This window comes from Gouania willdenowi, chromosome 5 (genome assembly GCF_900634775.1).
Source record: "Gouania willdenowi chromosome 5, fGouWil2.1, whole genome shotgun sequence".
In the NCBI taxonomy this organism is placed as follows: domain Eukaryota; kingdom Metazoa; phylum Chordata; class Actinopteri; order Blenniiformes; family Gobiesocidae; genus Gouania; species Gouania willdenowi.
The window spans coordinates 1,728,370-1,744,177 of NC_041048.1; the positions used below are offsets into that span (position 1 = coordinate 1,728,370).

Here is a 15,808-nt window from a genome sequence, read left to right on the forward strand (position 1 = left end):
CATAATTCTAATTATATAAATGACTTCCACGTCTTCAACGAAGAGTATCGACAGACCCACAACACAACACTTGTTCCAAGGATCCAGTGCATATCCAGCCGCAAATGTCCCGCTTGGACCCACAGGCACACTACTGCCCGATCTTTTTGTCGAAAAAATGTGACTGATTGCATTTAGAAACCAACTGAACAATTCCATAATTCCAGTTTTGGATGAGATGCAAAGAGAGGCTCCTACTAGAATTAGAAGACTAGACAAAACAAAAGCAGCAGGGACAGATATAGGTGAGAAGAGAAGGCACAAAGAAAAATGCGACTGCCTTCACCAAGTAGCAGAAGAGACTACTCGGTTAGAACGCTACCCTAAAGACTGCAATAGCTGCGCAGGCTAAATATAGAAAAGCATTATTAAGTTTTTATTCAAAACTTTGGTTTAGTCCGTGGATCCATGTCAACATGGCGCCCCCTGTGGGTATGGAACCGGACTGGGGTCCACCGTTTGAAACCCCTGCTCTTTAGTGAATTCTCATGTGTCGATTCAGGTCACTCTTTTTGGTATATCTTTTCTCACAAACATCACAAACATGTGGTTTCTCCTGTGAGTGGGTTAACATGTGCACCTTCAAATTACCCCTGCGAGAAAATTGTCTCTGACAAACATCACAACCAAAAGGTTTGTCTCCAGTGTGGATTTGCATGTGTTGAATCAGATCAGACTTGCTATTAAATTCTCTACTGCAAATATCACATTTATAAGATTTTTCTCCTGTGTGGTCACTCATGTGACTGAAAAGTCTTCTCTTATAAGCAAAACTTTGACCACAAATATCACAACTAAAAGGTTTCTCTCCGGTGTGGATTCTCGTGTGGATCTTCAGATTAGACCTGTCGCTAAATCGTTTCCCACAAATGTCACAAACACAGGGTTTCTCTCCAGTGTGGATTCTAATGTGTGCGAGAATACTCCTTTTATGAGTAAACTGTTTCCCACACAGGTCACAACCAAAAGGTTTCTCTTCTTTGTGAATTCTCATGTGGTACTCAAGATGTGCTCTGGTGTTAAATCGTTTCCCACACACATCACAACCAAAGGGTTTCTCTCCCGTGTGAATTCTCGTGTGGACATTCAAATTTGTTCTGGTGCTAAATCGTTTTTCACACAGGTCACAACCAAAAGGTTTCTCTCCTGTGTGGCTTCTCCTGTGGCTTTTCAGATGTGCTTTGCAGCCAAATCTTTTTTCACACAGATCACAACCATAGGGTTGATCTCCTGTGTGAATTATCATGTGGATCTTCAGACGTGATGTGGTGCTAAATAGTTTCCCACACTTGTCACAACCAAAGGGTTTCTGTGTGTTGTGTGATGTTCCTTTGGTGTTGTTCTCAGATGTTTGAAAGTTCTCACAGCTCATGTCCATGTGTTCACTCTGAGCTTCAGACTGGGACAAAGGTTCCCTCCAATCCTCACTGTCTTCAGTGTCAGAGCAGTCTGTTTCCTCTCCATCAGTGTCTTGTTGTGTACAAGTGTTTGCTGCTTCTGGGCCTTCACTGATGTCTCCATTTGGTTCTACTTTCATGAGTTTAGCTGAGCTGCAGGTTGCAGGTTCTCCTTTGATGTTCTCCTCACTTTGTCTCCAGTGTAGCAGAGAACACTGAGCTTCCTCCTCTTCATCTTCACTCTTCACAGTAACAGCCGTGATATCCGTCTCCTGCTTTTCCTCCAGACTTTCCCACAGTTCTTCCTGTTCTTTCTTTATGTGGAGATGATTCTGGAGCTTCAGACCATCAGTAGATTCTCCTTTAGAGGAAACAAAAAAAATATATTTTTTTAAATTTGGTTGTCATTGTGTAGATTTTCCATCAATTTTGTTTGTCTTTGTTGTTTTGTGTGTTTTTGCAGTTATTTGTTTATAGTGTCATATTATTTTTGCATTATTTTGTAGTTGTCTTGGGAGTAAGCATGTGAATCTCCATCATTGACAACGATTCGATACACATCTCGATACACTACCAGCAATACAATAGCGATACATTGAATCCCCGTAGGCTCACCACCCTCAGAAGGGACTGTATGGGGCCGCTGCAAGGTGGATCAGGCAGTAGTCCAAAGCAGGAACCTTGTCGATTTGATCCCCGGCTGCAGAAGCTGGCTTTAGGGGTGTGGAATGTCACCTCTCTGGCCAGGAAGGAACCCAGGCTTGTGTGCGAGGTTGAGAAGTTCTGACTAGATATTGTCTGTCTCGCCTCGACAGATAGCAGGGGCTCTGGAACCAGCCTCCTCTATGGGGGTTGGACTCTCTTCCACTCTGGAGTTGCCAATGGTGAGAGGCGCCGGGCCGAGGTGGCTATACTTCTTACATTAGTGTTTACTCTGGTAGACGAGAGCCTCCCTCCGCCTTCGATTGGGGGGACGGATCCTGAATGATGTTTGTGCCTAAGGGCCACCCTTCTTGGATTCCTATGAGGGAGTACTGGAGAGTGCTCCTTCTGGGAATTCTCTCGTTCTACTGGGGGACTTCAATTCAATTCAACTTTATTTACATAGAGCAAATTACAACAAAGTACTTTCAAAGCGCTAAACAATATGTAAGAGATCATACCTGTGGCCTATCACAGATACCATGGCACACCCTTCTAACGACAGGAACAATGAATCTATCCCCTGCCTGTCTATACCACTCCCTGCGACAGCAGGAACTTTAAGACCATGTGCCCCCAGCCCCTTTTTTCTCCCAGACCCCCTGGGGTGAAGCACATAGAAAACTTTTCTTTGTGATGTCTCCTGTCCAAGAATTAATAAAAAAATTGGACTGAGATTTTAATAAAGTTTGAAATGTATTTTCTACACCAGGGGTCCCCAATCCTGGTCCTCAAGGGCCACTATCCAGCATGTTTTAGATGTTTTCCTCTTCCAACACACCTGATTGAAATGACCAGGATCGTTATCAGGCTTCTGCAGAGCTTGATGATGAGTTAATCATTTGAATCAGGTGTGTTGGAAGAGGGAAACATCTAAAACATGCTGGATAGTGTCCCTTGAGGACCCCTGTTCTACACAGTCATTAACATTTTATCCACAGGAAATCAAGGAAATTCTGGGAATAAGATTAACGAAAGTAAAGTAACAGCTCATTAAGAAAACAGTAAAGTTTTCTTAATGAGTGATACAAGAGTTGTTTCTCTAGTGGATTGAGTCAAAGAGAGAACCGAGACCCACTAAAAGTGCCAGAGTTTTATTATTTCCTTTCATGGCTGCAGCACGTGAAGCACCGCCAAACAAAGTCAATCACAGACAAAAGGTATGCGTTTACTGTTATCACTACTACTGCCTCGTCTCTGTACCTACAGTGTGTTTGTGTGTGTTTCATTAACAGTAAACAATGACCAACATGCTGTGGAGGCTGCCAGAGGAGCAAACATGACGTTATTTTTAAAGCGATCTTAACAGCGCTGTCCCGCTCCAACTCCCCTCTTCCCGGGGCCGTGGACCAGGTGACCTCGCTGCTCCCTCTCTGCTCGACTCCAGAATCTGGGCCCCCTCACCCCCAGCGTGACTGTTGACCGCACAAGTTAACAGTCTGCTCGATACACTTTTATACTTTGTTTATACGTTAATTATGTTTATATTGAAAAATAAAGTTCATGTTTTGAAACTGTCGTTTTAATGTTTGTGTCCAACCAAACACACAGTTAGGTACAGTAGGTCAGTAATATTCCAAAAATAAATTACATTTTAAGATGCTTAAAAAACATAAAACATGTTTTTCTGTGACCGGAAGATAAACAAGGGCATTTTAATGCTCATTTGTAACAACAACACACAGCCACACCCCCTAGCAGCAGGGCGGCCAAAGGCCAACCACCGCGTCACGTTGACGGCATGCCCCCGGCAGAGGTCCTGACGCTGAACCTTAAACCAGACGATACGGTTAAGGTTAGGATTAAGTTTTTGGTTATAGCCCAATATCGAGAGAACCAATGACTGACCTATCACGTGACCTAAACCGGCCAAATAGGGGAGCTGCATACGGATAAAATGTGCGTATATTTGATACGGTAACTGTACGAATAACCACTGCCAATAATACAACTCTGGCACTTTTAGTCTCGGTTCTCTCTGTGACTCAATCAACTAGATACTACACAGATACAAAAACTACAATATGAAAAGAAAAAAAAAAGTATTTCTGAGCGGTGCTGCTGCTGGTGGAATGAACTAATCACTGATAAATAAAACACAATAAAACAATAATCAGGAATAAATATGTTGTCCCTGGTAAAGATAGTAGCTCTAACAACCGGTCCAATGCCTGTGATGCAGTACGGGGACACATTTACTCTGTCTCCGATCAGATGTCCCATTGTGGGACTAACAGAGTATTATCTGATCTTATCTGATGATAAAAGTTCAAAAGTCCAAACCTGCAGAGTGTTCTTCAGCTGAAGAGTCTGTCATCATGTTGCTAAAGACTGGACGGTGTAGCGGTCAATCTGGTAACCGTGTTAGCTTGTGAACGACCTTCGTTTACGTCTTTTCCCTCCAATGAAGAATGGTTCATTAAACACTCTATTGTACAGCACAGATGTGTGCTCGGTTTATCTGAACTCTTTAAACTGATCATTACAAACACACGGAGAACCGTTCATTTCTTCTTCTTCGGTGGTTTTTAATGGTGGTCAAAGCGCGCTTTACTGCCACTTAGCGGACGATCAGCAGCTCTGACGTCAGAGCAACTTTTTGTAAAAATAATTATTACAAAATGAAAATAAAATACATTTTACACGAATAAAGACAATTATTATTAAATTATTATTTTCAAACGGAATTAATATTGTGATGCCGGTGAATCCAGCCTTGGTGTTGCTCTGTGTTGCCATGTCTGGGTTGCCACGTTGGGTGTTTCCCGTGTGTGTTTGCCGCCCTGGGTTGATGTATGATTGTGACGTTTCCTTTTGTTGTGTCCTCACTCTCGCGTTAGTTCGTGGCGGGCGGGAGTAGAACGAGATTTAGATAAGTGTTGGCGGGAGGAGAAGTTAGTTCATGTCTGACAGTGTGGATGGTGTGTGTAACAACATTGTGTACGATTGTCCTGCTCTATAATCAGCAATTAAAAGCGACTTCTGACAAGACTTCAGCAATCTTTATTTCACGGCTCATCCACGCTACAATATTCTTCTTTTGTGGATGTTTAACATCTATCTCTTTGGCTCATTACCGCCCCCTTCCGCCACGGAGTGTAAAACGGTCATTAGCTCACACAAGGCAGTGGTTCTCTGATGATCAGGCTTCATAAACTGTGACCCAAACAAGAGCAAATGTTTAAAATATCATGTTTAACACAAACTTCTTCTGAGATTGAAAATATTAAGCTTAAATAATGTTTGTGTTGAAGCCAAAAACTTTTACATTTAGTCCATAACTAAAACTTTTAAAGTTCGGCAGCAGAATAAGAAGCATAATTTAAAATTGTATGTATAAAAAATGTATTAATATTATCTTAAAACGATATGCAATGAACAAACGTGTACATTTAAAATATGAATCAGATTACCAATGTTTTTAATGTGGATAGTTAACACTCTGCTGCATCCATTAACTTATTTCGCAATAAAAGCAGAATATAGTTTATCTTTATTTGGAGCACAGGCACTGAAAATAAGCCCCGACCCACAGATTGAGAACCTGTGAGCTCCCAGTGTGGGTTAGGGTTGTTCTCTGTTAACTGTAATTGTGTTATTTACTACAATTATGACGTAATTATAGTTGTAATTGGTAAATAATGTACAAGAGTCAGACTGCGTGTCATCACTTAAGTACTTTATTTTACAAACAGCACCCCGTCACTCGGCTGCCACATAACATGTGACTCCACACACACACTCTATTGGTTGATCCCAACAACAGCTCCAGGTAACGTTCAACATCAACAATTAAATTGTAAAAACCATTACACCACAAATATGTTGCTTTTGTATTCGCAATTGAATTGTAATTGAGTTTAGATAATTGACTTTGTAAATGTAATTAGCATGAACATTCTATAAAAACTGTCATTTATAATTGAAATTTAAACCTCAAGAACCACATGTCACAGTTATAGGGTTTACACATACGTAGCTAACAATTATTAAAATATGTGTCACATAAAGTTTATCTGTCAGTTTACCATTTAGAAAATAATAATTCTAGGGGTAAAGTGACACAAAAAAGAATCATACTCCCACACTAACGACATTATTACCAAATATTTTTATGAATAAGGAAGCCTAGGAAACCCAAGAGATGAAAAACAAATTACATGATATATATATATATATATATATATATATAGTATTTTACAGCTGATTTAAGACATGGGTCAAACTCATTATCATTTGAGATGCTAACAGAAAGCGAACACAAGAGCAAGGTTACATTTCATGGTCCTATTTATTTAAGGTTTACTACCAGTGATTAATTGTAATTGATCTTTAGTAATTGAGAAAGTAATTGTAATTTAACATGATTAATAAAGACATAATTATAATTAATAAATGTAATTAACCCCAACCCTGGTCTCGTCACTTAAAAGAATGTAGTTGACTAATAATCACATAAAGTAGAAATATCAAACCCAGCCCGACTGAACTGATTAGTTCAAAGTTCTGTTACAGCATCGTTGGAGAGAAACACTCACTTTTCTGTAGATCTCACTTTAATGAACTGAAACACATGATTAAAAACTAAACATGAAAATACAATGCATGACAAAATTTATTTGTTACAGAAATGAAACTGACTCGAGTGAGATGAGTTTTGTTTTTCATGAGCTTTTCGCACAAATAAAGGGGCCTGTGATCAGGTGGAAAAGTCGATATGACACAAAGTAAACCCTCACATATGATTAGAGAAAGATGAGGAAACAGAAAATTAGTGGTTCTTCAATTGTTCCATTGAAACAGTTTCTCTCTTGTGTGGATTTTGCGATGTTTGTTTAGTGGACACTTAAAATCCAAACATTGACTTCAAATCCCACATCTAAAAGGTTTCTTCCCAGTGTGTCTATTTATGTGAATCTTCAGGTGTTTTTGGCTCTCAAATTGTTTACCACAAACGTAACAACCCAGGTATTTCTCTACAGTGTGAACCACCATGTGGCTCTTCAAATATGCATCGTGCTAAGTCTCTTTCTACAAACATTACAACTAAAGGGTTTCTCTCCTGTGTGTCTCCTCATGTGTAAAGTGAGACTTGTGAGCTGAAGTCAGTATCACATGTGAACATTTTTATATCATAGTTAAAGGAACTTTTTTTGAGATTGAGAGAGAGATTTTTGGTCATGTTGTTGATGTAATGTGTTTGTTGATGATTTGAATTGATTTTACTGATGGTTTTAATGTTCTTATTGATTTTAAACTGTTGAATGTTTTGTCATGTAAAGCACATTGAGTTGCCTTGTGTATGAATTGCGCTATACAAATAAATTTGCCTTGCCTTGCCTTGTCTTTTGAGTAAAATTTTGACCTCACACATCACAACCAAAAGGTTTCTCTCTTGTATGGAGTCTCATGTGACGTTTCAGATGCATCTTTTGGCTAAAACATCGACTACAAACATCACAGCAAAACGGTTTCTCTCCTGTGTGAACACTAATGTGGCTTTTGAGATCCTTGTTTTGGCGAAACCTCTTTCCACAAATATCACAACTAAAGGGTTTCTCTCCTGTGTGAGTTCTAATATGGATCTTCAGATTTGATATGTCGCTAAATCGTTTCTCACACAGGTCACAACTAAAGGGTTTCTCTCCTGTGTGAGTTCTCATGTGGTTCTTGAGATTTGATATGTCACTAAATTGTTTCTCACAAAGGTCACAACCAAACGGTTTCTCTCCTGTGTGAATTCTTGTGTGGATCTTCAGATGTGCTTTAATGCCAAATCGTTTCTCACACAGGTCACAACCAAAGGGTTTCTCTCCTGTGTGAATTCTCATGTGGATATTCAGAAGATTTGTGTCGCGAGATTGTTTCCCGCACACCTCACAAACAAAGCGTTTCTCTCCTGTGTGAATTCTCATGTGTACAACGAGACTCGCCTTATGAGTAAATCGTTTCTCACAAACATCACAACCAAAAGGTTTCTCTCCTGTGTGGATTCTTGTGTGTCTCTTCAGATTTGATTGTCTGCTAAATCGTTTCTCACAAACGTCACAAGCAAAAGGTTTCTCTCCTGTGTGATTTCTCATGTGGATCTTCAGATGTTCTCCAAATCCAAACTGTTTCCCACACACATCACAACCAAAGTGTTTCTGTGTGTTGTGTGATGTTCCTTTGGTGTTGTTCTCAGATGTTTGAAAGTTCTCACAGCTCATGTCCATGTGTTCACTCTGAGCTTCAGACTGGGACAAAGGTTCCCTCCAATCCTCACTGTCTTCAGTGTCAGAGCAGTCTGTTTCCTCTCCATCAATGTCTTGTTGTGTACAAGTGTTTGCTGCTTCTGGGCCTTCACTGATGTCTCCATTTGGTTCTACTTTCATGAGTTTAGCTGAGCTGCAGGTTGCAGGTTCTCCTTTGATGTTCTCCTCACTTTGTCTCCAGTGTAGCAGAGAACACTGAGCTTCCTCCTCTTCATCTTCACTCTTCACAGTAACAGCCGTGATATCCGTCTCCTGCTTTTCCTCCAGACTTTCCCACAGTTCTTCCTCTTCCTTCTTTATGTGGAGATGATCCTGGAGCTGCAGACCATCAGTGGATTCTCCTTTAGAGGAAACAAAAAGAGTCTGTTTGATTTTGTTGTCACTGTATATTTTCTAGAGGTGGAACTCAAAACTTTGTAAATAATTAATCTAAATTAAATGTTGGCATTAGAAGCAACTTTTTTCAATTTAAATGTATTTTGGTTTATGACGGAATCAATGAAAACAATAAATAAGGTTAAAGAGGACATATCATGCATGCTAAATCCACTTTTTTAGCCCTTAAATGCATTTTGTTGTATATTTAGAGTGCTTAGAAGTACAGAAAAAATCAAATTAGTCTCTTCAGGTGCTCCGTAGATATCTTTATATTCTGTTTTGCTCATATTTTTCAATCTGTTTAAATTTTTATATTCTCTATTACGTTTTTTGAACTATTACATCACAGTATTTGCAGCAGAACTGCCAAATTAGTACATCAACTCCAGGCCCAACACTTCGAGCAATCCGCCATTTTTATTTCTGGCTTTTATTTTGTAGTCCAAGCTCAAGGATGCCGAAGTTACGAGAGGATAAGTCAAAATGTTGGGTTGTTGGATGTAGTAACCCACACGCTCCATTACACCGTCTCCCAGCATCAGAACCTTTTCAAAGTGCCTGGTTGAGTTTTATTTTTCACGGAAATGTACCACATCTGTGGATAAGGTCATTTTTGTGTGTGTGAAGCACTTCAATGATGACTGCTTCATCAACCTCCACCAGTATAAAGAAGGATTTGCCGAAAGACTTTGTCTGATTGTGGGTTCAATTCCTTCTATCTTTGGAGACGACGAACAGAGCACTTCGGTAAGCTGTAAATAACGCTAAAAAGTGTGATGATAAGACGTCCCTGTCATTGTTTTGTTAGCATTAGCAGTTGCACCGTCTTCATATGTTAGCGCTGTGTGCTCGTTTTAGATCCTTGATGATATGGCCTACGTGATTTAATTTAAGTCTAAAGTTTTCATTAGTCATTTCATTTTGCCGTTTTTGTCTTTGAAAAGACTGTATTAAAATGCATTTCTTGATGTTAGCTTGGCGCTAGCGTTAGCCCGGTGCTTGTGTTAGCTCACTTGTTAGGGTTCTGCAGGTTCATCATCTTCATTTTCATCTCGCTCCGCTGGGTCAGACTCTGGCTCGAACATGTAAGGCTGGATGGAAAAGTCTAACGTTGTTGACATTTTGTAAATAACGTGTGAATAAAAAGTTTATGCACCACTACATAGCCGTATCTCTTCTATCAAACTACAAAAATGGCCGAGCAGGGTGGAGTTGAACAGAGTGTCACCTGAAGAGGGGGCGGGGTATGGAGTGTCTCATTTGTATTTAAAGAGACAGCACCAAAACGAGTTGCTCTCAGAAGCACATCAGAAAAGGATAGAAAAGGGGTGGAGCTATAATAATGAGGAATTCAGACCCAAGCATTGCAGTTCCGCTTTATATAGACCACAACTGTATGATTTATATGTAAAAAGGAAGGATTTAAAACCATGATATGTCCCCTTTAAACAACAACATTTTGTTTATTATTTCCATCACTGAGTGCTAGCATAATGTCCATAATAAATAATAAACATTATGATTGCATTGTTTGCAAAGCACAAACTTAAATTTAACTAAGCTATATTCATGCTTTTCAGGATTTTTGGTAAACTTCGTCATGAGGAGTGGTGAGATCAGTGCTCCTCTTGTCCACTAGATAGTCATGATGAACTGAGATTTGTGCCCCTAGAAGCTGACTTTGAATAGTTGTAGAATTTGAAAATAACAACTTGAATTTGAATTGATGTTCTCCTCACTTTGTCTCCAGTGTAGCAGAGAACACTGTGCTTCCTCCTCTTCATCTTCACTCTTCACAGTAACAGCCGTGATATCCGTCTGCTGCTTTTCCTCCAGACTTTCCCACAGTTCTTCCTCTTCCTTCTTTATGTGGAGATGATCCTGGAGCTGTAGACCATGTTTACAGGAAACACCATCAGGAACATCTGCAAGAAAAACTGAACACAACCAGGACCATCAGAGACATCTCTAAACTCATTATTCACATCATTACTCTCTTACAGTTATGAAATAATTATTATAAATGACATTTATATACAAGTATAAGTATGTTTCAAAATGGTAAACTTTGTTTTGTTTTGGTGCCCAGTAGGCTTGGGTGGTACTACGATAATACCGTTTACTGCGGGGTCATAAAATAGCAACGGGATCAGTTTCACTACCGTCATTTATATACACTTATTGCACTTACATAGGAGCTAAGCATTAAATATCATTTATTTAATACCTAAACATGATTCTATGTCCAGGAGCACTTATGCCTCCACTGAAGCGATTATATTACATTCAAGTAAATGTAAATGACGCAACCTCAAGTTATCGCCCTTCAAGTGATAAACATTTATTCATCAAACGAGTTAAACCTATTTACACAATAACTAAAAGAGCGAGTCTCCTAGCATCCAGGGCAGCGTCCCCGAGTCTCCTAGCGTCCAGGGCAGCGTCCCCGAGTCTCCTAGCGTCCAGGCCAGCGTCCCCGGGTCTCCTAGCGTCCAGGCCAGCGTCCCCGGGTCTCCTAGCGTCCAGGCCAGCGTCCCCGGGTCTCCTAGCGTCCAGGCCAGCGTCCCCGGGTCTCCTAGCGTCCAGGCCAGCCTCCCCGGGTCTCCTAGCGTCCCCGTTAGTCCTAGCGTCCAGGCTAGCGTCCCCTGGCTCCCAGGCCGGCTCTCCTGAGTCCCCTGGCTCCCAGGCTTGCTCTCCTGAGTCCCCTGGCTCCCAGGCCGGCTCTCCTGAGTCCCCTGGCTCCCAGGCCGGCTCTCCTGAGTCCCCTAGCTGTCAGGCCGGCTCTCCTGAGTCCCCTAGCTGTCAGGCCGGCTCTCCTGAGTCCCCTAGCTGTCAGGCCGCCTGCTCCTCTGCTTCGCCTGCGCCGCCTCATGGGAGGCCACCCGAGCCCTGGTCCCCGGCTTCGCCTGCGCCGCCTCATGGGAGGCCGCCTGAACTTAGTTTCGACGTTTTTTGCGGGAGCCAATGATGAAAAGCTTCTTTGGAAAAGAAAGGTGAATATAACCCCGAACACAGTTAAATTTTAACCTTCAAAGCAAGATGAGTAATCATATTTTTCTGGACAGTTTGAAACTTAACATTATATACTGCTTGATTCCTTAAAAACACTTAGACTAACTGCACTGTATATGACCTTATTATAAGAATGTCCTTGATTTCCTGTGAATAAAATTACACAGCGTAGGAAAATACATTTCAATTTGTATCACAAGCCTGTGTTCACTTTTTAAATGTTTTCCTTGTTCATTCTTAGAGAGGCACAAAGGAAAGGGTATTTCTGCCTCGGTAAATTCCTGTATTCCTGTAGTTTCCAATTCATAACCTCCCATTTCTCTCCAAAATCATTGTAAAAGTTGTCACCCAAATCCATAACCATCTACACTCACAGTCTCTACAAAAAGAACTCAGTCAGGTTCCCGTTCTGCCCACAGCACAGAGACAGCCCTGATCAGGATCACAAACAATCAGCTTGTGGCTGCTGACCAGGGCTCTCCATCCCTCCTCCTGGTCTTGGACCCCTCAGTATGTGGCCCTGGGGGAAGCCAGGTTGAAGCCTCACACAGTCAGCTCTGGAGTGTCTCATGGGTCGGTCCTTGGCCCCACCCTCTTTTCCATCTATATACTACCCCTGGGCCACATCATCAGTGAACATGGAGATGCCTTCCACTGCTATGCTGATGATACTCAGCTCTATGTCAGGTTGGACCCCACATCATCACTCCCCACTCTCACCACCTGCCTGGAGGAGACAAAGGTATGGATGACTGACAACTTCCTTCAGTTAAACAGCTCCAAAACTGATGTTCTCCTCTTCGGGACCTCACAACAACTTTGATACTCCCCCCTGACTGTTTACTCATTTGCTGACCATGACATTTCTCTCACATCCTCTGTTACAAACTTGGGAGTTTGATTTGACCCCCACCTATCATTTGACAACCACATCCAACATATCTGTAAGACTGCCTTCTTTCACCTCCTGAACATCTCCAAACTCCGCCCCTCCCTCTCCGATGCAGAGAAGCTGGTTCATGCCTATGTCTCCTCCCGGCTCAACTATTGCAATGCACTCCTCATCAGGATCCCTGGCAGGAGTCTGCAGAGATTGCAGTACATTCAGAACTGTGCTGCCAGAGTCCTGATGAGGGTAACACATAACACCCATCCTCTATAGCCTTCATTGTCCTGTTAGGTTAAGGATTGAGTATAAAATCTTCCTCCTGACCTATCAGTGTGTCTACAGCAGCTCACCAGTTTACCTCAATGAACTCATCCATAGTCACAAACCTACTCCACATCTCCTCTGACAGTCACCACCTCCATGCCCCCAAAACTAATCTCCACACTATGGGAGATAGGACCTTTCAGGTGGTGGAGTGCCCTCCCCAACCACCAGAGGGCGCCACAGTCTATTGAGTCTTTCAGAAACAAATTAAAAACCCACTTATTTTGTATTGGCGCTTTGAAGTAAAATGAATTATTATCATCATTTAACCAGCTGATAGTGTGGGTCACGTTGTTTTAATTATTAAAAAAACAAAATGTATAAACTGGTCATTAATAAGTTTATAGTGTGAGATAAACTTTAATCTTCAAGCACATGTTGATCAATGCCAACTACAAATCAAATACATTATAAAAGATGATACACAGAAACAAAAACAAGATGAAAATAAAAGCAAGTATTTCTGAGCGGTGCTGCTGCTGGTGGAATGCAGTATGAACTAATCACTAGTAAATTAAACACAATAAAACTCCTGAAAACAATAATCAGGAATAAATATGTTGTCCCTGGTAAAGATAGTAGCTCTAACAACCGGTCCAATGCCTGTGATGCAGTACGGGGACACATTTACTCTGTCTCTGTATGTTTCCGGGTTTTAATATTACCCGATCAGATGTCCCATTGTGGGACCCACAGAGTATTATCTGATCTTATCTGATGATAAAAGTTCAAAAGTCCAAACCTGCAGAGTGTTCTTCAGCTGAAGAGTCTGTCATCATGTTGCTAAAGCTAAGCTAAAGACTGGACGGTGTAGCGGTCAATCTGGTAACCGTGTTAGCTTGTGAACGACCTCCAATGAAGAATGGTTCATTAAACACTCTATTGTACAGCACAGATGTGTGCTCGGTTTATCTGAACTCTTTAAACTGATCATTACAAACACACAGAGAACCGTTCATTTCTTCTTCTTCGGTGGTTTTTAATGGTGGTCAAAGCGCGCTTTACTGCCACTTAGCGGACGAGCAGCAGCTCTGACGTCAGAGCAACTTTTTAATTTATTTTCTTAATAATATAATGAAAACATCCACAGCCACAAAATATTGTGACAACAGCATCAATAATTATACAAAGACTGATTTAAAATGTATTTAAGAATATTGGCAATTAAAACTAAATAAACAATCAATTCAGGAAACAAAATCTCAAGTTTCAGAAATCTTGACAGAAGATTTAGATCTGAGATGCTTGACATTATTAATATAAATGATTTAAAAAGTTTAATACTTTTTTAAATGTAGGAAACATTGTTTTTAATGTATATTTATGAATGAAACATTGCACAAGTTTAAAGTAGTTTAAATCATAATCACAAAAGGAACACTGACATTTAAGTTAAATGTCTGATGTAAAAATCATATATACAGTATATATATATATATATATACTGTATATAAAATAAAGGCTACCCATGCACTTTTTAAAAAACCATATCTTGCTCAATTTTCTACAGATTTTCAAATGGTTTGGTTTGTTATAAAAGTCAGAGGTGTCGTTATAACACTGCACTTATGGATAATTGTTATATTTACGGTCAAAAGTTTGAAACCACCGTCCTTATGAGGAATCGATATGTGCAATGAATACACACAAACACATGTTATTTATTTCAAATCAATATATGAGCTACTAATGCTCAGCATACAGAATGGCCACATGAGATATGTTTACTTTAATAAGAGGAATATTGCTAATGTAATAAAATAATTTTCATTATTACATGCTTAATTTAAACGAGTAATAACTCAAAATATTGTACTAGACTAGTAATATTTTATAAATGACTTATTTACAATGAAAAAAAAAAATAGGTACAAGAGTTCCCTTTACAAATATACAATTAGGAAATGGTGCTTGTGTAAATCCCTCTAGAAAGAACATAGAGTACTGTAGAGGTAAACTCAGAGAGGACAGAGATAAGAAATTACTAAAAAACAAAGTGAAAAATCACACAAAAAACTTGAAAAATTAAATTTGAAAAAATACTCAAAACAACAAAAAACACAAAGCTTTTGTTGTTTCTAGTATTAACGCTCAGATTAGTAATTAATCCAAAGGCTGACATGAACGTTGGTAATGTGACCTTTGGATCAGATTTTGTTTGTTGTGTGTTATAAAAATTAAATATTTTTTCTGTCATTAACTGCTTTTTGTTATTTCATGTTTTTATAGTAATACATTTGTTGTCCTTTTCTGGACTATTGTTGTCAATTTGAGCATTTTTGGAGTCATCTTTGTTGTTGATTTTATGAATTTAGTCATTTAGTTGATATTGTGTATGAGTCTGGTTCAGATCACAGCTTTCTCTGAAACTTTCAGCAGAGATGTCACAGACAAATTGTGGATTCTCATGTGATGTGTTAAATGCGCTTTCTGCTTAAAATGTTGACCACAAATATTACAGATATTTCCTCTCTTGAGTTTTGTCACGCGATTATTCCCACAGACGTCACGGCCGGAGCGTCTCCTTGTGTGGACAATCATGTGACGTTTGATCTGCTCAATGTCTCTAAATCGTTTCCCACAAACATGACATTCATAGGGTTTCTCTCCTGTGTGGATTCTTGTGTGTCTCTTCAGATTTGATTGTCTGCTAAATTGTTCTCCACACACGCCACAACAAAAGTGTTTCTGTGTGTTGTGTGATGTTCCTCTGGTGTTGTTCTCAGATGTTTGAAAGTTCTCACAGCTCATGTCCATGTGTTCACTCTGAGCTTCAGACTGGGACAAAGGTTCCCTCCAATCCTCACTGTCTT

At 40.1% G+C, this 15,808-nt stretch overlaps 1 protein-coding gene across 10 annotated transcripts in view; it reads right to left on the minus strand.

The window, feature by feature from the left end:
• The window catches only part of LOC114463975 (uncharacterized), a 33,309-nt gene that overhangs the window by 12,655 nt on the left and 4,846 nt on the right, over positions 1-15,808 (minus strand). For 4 of the 10 annotated variants that reach the window (XM_028447922.1, XM_028447923.1, XM_028447921.1 and 1 more), the window contains one exon: positions 8,038-8,692. In XM_028447922.1, coding sequence (XP_028303723.1) covers positions 8,038-8,692 — 655 coding nt within the window. Of the gene's footprint in view, positions 1-4,421; positions 4,690-8,037; positions 8,734-10,509; positions 10,708-13,737; positions 14,247-15,808 lie in introns of those variants that run through there. The other 6 variants (XM_028447933.1, XM_028447929.1, XM_028447930.1 and 3 more) reach the window with 6 other exon arrangements.